Genomic DNA, 6,091 nt, shown 5'->3' with positions numbered 1-6,091 from the left:
AGCCACAAAAATGCTGACGCGTGGAGGCCTATTGGTCCCGTTTGGTGCCACCAACCGGGACCAAAGGCCCTCCTGCCTGGGCTCAGCGCGCAGGCCACGTGGAGGCCAATATGTCCCGGTTCTGGTTAGAACCGGGATTAAAGTGTCAGGGCATTAGTAACGACCCTTTAGTCCCGGTTCTGGAACCGGGACAAAAGGCCCTTACGAACCGGGACAAAAGGCCCGTTTTCTACTAGTGACAACTTACTTGAAGGATCTTACTCAATCGATAGGTAGGTATTGTGGACTCTCATGGCAAAAATGGGTTTAAGGGTATTTGGAAGCACAAGTAGTATCTCTACTCGGTGCTGAGAATTTGGCTAGCATGAGGGGGAAAGGCAAGCTCAACATGTTGGATGATCCATGACAACATACTTTATCTTTGATATAAGAAAACATAACCCATTACGTTGTCTTCCTTGTCCAACGTCAACTCTTTATCATGTCATATTTTAAAGAGTGCTCCCAATCTTAAAAGATGTCAATGATAATATATTTATATGTGAAACCTCTCTTTCCTTATTACTTCCTATTAATTGCAACGATGACCAAAGCTATGTCTACCAACTCCCAATTTTTTTTAATCATCATACTCTTTCTATGTGAAGTCATTACTCTCAATAAGATCAATATGAACTCTTTGTTTTTCTTTTATTCTTTTTCTTCTTTTATTTTATTCACTCAAGATCATGGAAAAATAATCAAGCCTTTGACTCAACACTAATATTTATTATATATAGCTCACGGATTCGATTACATAGAGAGATTAAAAGGCAAAACTCAAAACTAGATCATGCCATATAATTTATTCTACTAGATCAAGATACTACTAATAGGATCGAACTAAGAAAACGGTAAAGATAGGAGTGTGATGGTGATACGATACCGGGGCAGCTCCCCCAAGCTTGGCAGTTGCCAAGGGGTGTGCCCATACCCATGTGATTATATCTCCTTCTTTGTTGTTGAAGAGGATGGTGGTGATGTTGACTTAGTTGATGGCATAGACTTCTCCCTTAATTTGCACTTGAGGACAGAATTTTGGTCCCTAAATCATCAATCTACCACTCTAGGGTTAATATCTTTTTGCATAGGTCCTGCTTATTTTCCTACAAGAGACAAAAAGGGATAAACTCGATCTTTGGTTTCTTTACCCTATCAGGGAGACTTGACTTTTTGAACTCCACATGCATGTCCCCAGGTTGAGGTAATGGGGCTTTATCTTCATCTGAGCTCGTCTCCTCCTTCCCCTTGGGTTCATAGTCCTCTTCCTCCTCCGTAGTCCAGCCATCGTGCTCCACATCTCCATAGACCTTAGGATTTGCTAAGTAATCATCCACATAGCTTTCTCCTTCCGAATCCTGGGACGACATGTTGATCTAATCTGCAGCAGCAATAGCTCGAAATGAAAATAGAGGATAATTGCGTGATACAGGAGTCAAAACCTTTGGGAGAATATATAATTAATTTTTACCGACCAAAATACGTATCATGCAAGAAAACGGAGTCCGGAAGGCACACGAGGTGCCCACGAGGTAGGGAGCATGCTCTCCACCCTCGTGGGGCCCTCGTGTTCTTCCCGGACTGCTACTTATTTTTCTATTTTTCTAAATATTCCAAAACGGAGAAATATTGCCTTAAAAACTGTTTTGGAGTCAGTTTACTTACCGTACCACATACCTATTCCTTTTCGGAGTCTGAAACATTCTGGAAAGTGTACCTTATGTATTCCTCCGGGGTTACGGTTTCAATAACATTGGTTTCAACATTTATGGGATTACCTGAGATATAGTGTTTAATTCTTTGACAGTTCACCACCTTCGGATTTGTGCCTTCGAAGTTGTTGATTTTTATGGCACCGGAATGATAGACCTCCTCGATAACGTAAGGGCCTTCCCATTTAGAGAGAAGTTTTCCTGCAAAAAATCTTAAGCGAAGGTTGTATAGCAATACATAATCACCTACATTAAACTCACGCTTTTGTATCCTTTTGTCATGCCACCTTTTAACTTTTTCTTTAAACAACTTGGCATTTTCATAAGCTTGGGTTCTACATTCATCAAGTGAGCTAATATCAAATAACCTCTTTTCACCGACAAGTTTGAAATCATAGTTGAGCTCTTTAATAGCCCAATATGCCTTATGTTCTAGTTCGAGAGCTAAATGACATGCTTTTCCATAAACCATTTTATACGGAGACATACCCATAGGATTTTTATATGCAGTTCTATAGGCCCATAATGCATCATCAAGTTTCTTGGACCAATTCTTTCTAGACCTATTGACAGTCTTTTGCAAAATTAATTTGAGCTCTCTATTACTCAATTCTACTTGACCACTAGACTGTGGGTGATAAGGAGTTGCAATTCTATGATTAACATCATACTTAGCAAGCATTTTACGGAAAGCACCATGAATAAAATGTGAACCACCATCAGTCATTAAATATCTAGGGACTCCAAAACTCGGAAAAATAACTTCCTTAAGCATTTTAATAGAAGTGTTATGATCAGCACTACTAGTTGGAATAGCTTCTACCCACTTAATAACGTAATCAACAGCAACTAAAATATGTGTATATCCATTAGAGGCAGGAAAAGGTCCCATATAATCAAAGCCCCAAACATCAAATGGTTCAATAACAAGTGAATAATTCATAGGCATTTCTTGACGTCTACTAATATTACCAATTCTTTGACATTCATCACAAGACAAGACAAACTTACGGGCATCTTGAAGAGAGTAGGCCAATAAAAACCGGATTGCAATACCTTATGTGCAGTTCTATCTCCCGCGTGGTGTCCTCCATAAGCTTCGGAGTGGCACTTGCGTAGGATCTGTTCCTGTTCATGCTCAGGTACACAACATCTAATAACACCATCTACTCCTTCTTTGTAAAGATTTGGGTCATCCCAAAAGTAATGTCTCAAATCATAAAAAACTTTTTCTTTTGCTGGTATGTGAAACTAGGTGCTATAAATTTAGCAACAATGTAATTAGCATAATCAGCATACCATGGAGTACTACGAGAAGTATTTATGACATTTAATTGTTCATCAGGAAAGCTATCATCAATAGGTAGTGGGTCATCAAGAACATTTTCTAACCTAGACAAGTTGTCTGCAATGGGGTTCTCCGCTCCTTTTCTATCAACAATATGCAAATAAAATTCTTGTAGCAGGAGAACCGATCTAATAAGTCTAGGTTTAGCATCTTTCTTTTCCATAAGATATTTAATAGCAGCATGATCAGTATGAATAGTTACTTTAGAATCAACAATGTAAGGTCTGAACTTATCACAGGCAAATACAACTGCTAACAGTTCTTTTTCAGTAGTAGCATAATTTCTATGAGCATTATCTAGAGTCTTACTAGCATAATGGATAACATTTAATTTCTTATCAACTCTTTGCCCTAGAACAGCACCTACGGCATAATCACTAGCATCACACATAATTTCAAAGGGTAAATTCCAATCAGGTGGCTGAACAATAGGTGAAGAGATCAATGCTTTCTTAAGTATTCCAAATGCTTCTACACAATCATCATCAAAGACAAATGGTATATCTTTTTGTAGTAAATTAGTCAGAGGCCGAGAATTTTTTGAGAAGTCTTTAATGAACCTCCTATAAAATCCGGCGTGACTAGGGAAACTTCTTATACCTTTGATGTCCTTGGGACATGGCATCTTTTCAATAGCATCAACCTTGGCCTTATCAACTTCAATACCTCTTTCAGAAACTTTATGCCCCAAGACAATACCTTCATTAACCAGAAAGTGGCACTTTTCCCAATTCAAGACAAAATTAGTTTCTTCACATCTCTGCAAAACTCGATCAAGGTTGCTCAAGCAATCATCAAAAGAGGATCCATAGACGGAAAATTCGTCCATGAAAACCTCACAAATCATTTCACAAAAGTCAGGGAATATAGCCATCATGCATCTTTGAAAGGTAGCAGGTGCATTACATAAACCAAAAGGCATACGTCTATAAGCAAAATTACCAAAAGGGCAAGTAAAAGTGGTCTTTGATTGATCTTTAGCTGACACAGGTATTTGAGAGAAACCAGAATAATCATCTAGAAAGCAATAATTTGTATGTTTGCATAATCTTTCTAGCATTTGATCGATAAAAGGTAAGGGGTAATGATCCTTTTTAGTAGCCTTATTTAATTTATGGGAATCAATTATCATCCTATAACCTGTAATAATTCTTTGCGGAATCAATTCATCTTTATCATTAGGAGAAACAGTAACACCTCCCTTCTTATGGACACAATGGACAGGACTTACCCACTAACTATCAGCAACGGGATAAATTATACCTGCCTCCACAAGCTTTAGTATTTCTTTTCTTACCACTTCTTTCATCTGAGGATTCAGCCTTCGTTGATGATCTTGGACTGGTTTGGCATCTTCTTCCAAATTTATTTTATGTTGACATAGAGTGGGACTAATGCCCTTAAGATCATCAAGAGTATATCCAATAGCAGGACGGTGCTTCTTCAGAGTTTTCAATAATCTCTCTTCTTCATGTTCTAAAAGGTTGGCACTAATAATAACATGATATATCTTCTTTTCATCAAGATAAGCATATTTAAGATTATGAGGCAACGGTTTAAGCTCAAACACGGGATCACCCTTGGGTGGAGGGGGATTCCCTAGCTAGGATTTCAACAGGCAAATTGTGTTTCAGAATAGGTTCCTATTTAAATAATACTTCATCTATTTCCCTTCTTTCATTCGTAAACATATCATTTTCATGGTCTAGCAAATATTGTTCTAAAGGATCACTAGGAGGTACGGCAATAGAAGCAAGACCAATAATTTCATCCTTACTAGGAAATTCTTCTTCACGGTGTTGTCTACTAAAATTAGAGAAATTAAACTCATGAGACATATCACCCAAACCAATAGTAACAACATTATTTTTGCAGTCTATCTTAGCATTAACAGTGTTCAAGAAGGGTCTACCAAAGATAATGGGACAAAAGCTATCTTGTGGGGAACCAAGAACAAGAAAATCAGCAGGATATTTAGTTTTCCCACACAAGACTTCAACATATCTAACAATTCCCATTGCTGATATAGTATCTCTATTGGCAAGTTTAATTGTAACATCTACACCTTCTAACTCAGCAGGTGCAATTTCATGCTTAATGTCTTCGTATAAAGTATGCGGTATAACACTAGCACTAGCACCCATATCACATAATCCATGATAACAATGATCTCCTATTTAACAGAAATAATAGCCACGCCTACCACAGGTCTATGTTTATCTTTTGCACAAAGTTTGGCAATTCTAGCGGTTTCACCGCAGAAATGAATTACATGCCCATCAATATTATCAGACAAGAGATCTTTAACAATAGCAATATTAGGTTCAACTTTGACTTGCTAAGGAGGTGTATAAGTTCTAATATTGCTTTTACGAACCGCAGTTGAAGCTTTAGCATGATCCTTTATTCTAACAGGGAAAGGTGGTTTCTCAACATAAGAAGTAGGAACAATAGGATCATTATAAGTGACAGTCTTTTCTTCAACTTTAATAGGTGCAGCTACTTTTACTTCTATGGGAGGATGATATTTAAACCACTTATCCTTGGGGAGATCAACATAAGTAGCAAAAGATTCACAGAAAGAAGCTACTATCTCAGAGTCAAGTCCATATTTAGTGCTAAATTTACGGAAAACATCGGTATCCATAAAAGATTTAACACAATCAAACTTAGGTATCATACCTGACTCTTTACCTTCGTCGAGATCCCAATCTTCAGAGTTGCATTTAATTCTATCAAATAAATTCCATTTGAATTCAATAGTCTTCATCATAAAAGAGCCAGCACAAGAAGTATCGAGCATGATGCGATTGTTTTCAGAAAGCCGAGCATAAATTTTTTGAAGAATTATTTCTCTTGAGAGCTCATGATTGGGGCATGAATATAACATTGATTTAAGCCTCCCCCAAGCTTGAGCGATGCTTTCTCCTTCACGAGGCTGGAAATTGTATATATAATTGCGATCACGATGAACAAGATGCATAGGATAATA

At 37.7% G+C, this 6,091-nt stretch overlaps 1 protein-coding gene across 1 annotated transcript in view; it reads right to left on the bottom strand.

Annotated features, from left to right (window-relative positions):
* The window catches only part of LOC119273188 (protein NYNRIN-like), a gene marked incomplete at its 5' end in the record, with an annotated part of 61,372 nt that extends 58,651 nt beyond the window's left edge, over positions 1 to 2,721 (bottom strand). Inside the window, one exon of the mRNA XM_037554444.1 lies at positions 1,909 to 2,721. Within this exon, the coding sequence (XP_037410341.1) occupies positions 1,909 to 2,721 (813 nt within the window). The remainder of the gene's footprint in view (positions 1 to 1,908) is intronic.
* Positions 2,722 to 6,091: the final 3,370 nt, after the last annotated feature.

Source organism: Triticum dicoccoides, chromosome 3A (genome assembly GCF_002162155.2).
Source record: "Triticum dicoccoides isolate Atlit2015 ecotype Zavitan chromosome 3A, WEW_v2.0, whole genome shotgun sequence".
Taxonomy (NCBI): Eukaryota; Viridiplantae; Streptophyta; class Magnoliopsida; order Poales; family Poaceae; genus Triticum; species Triticum dicoccoides.
This window is presented reverse-complemented; position numbering and strand designations above follow the sequence as displayed.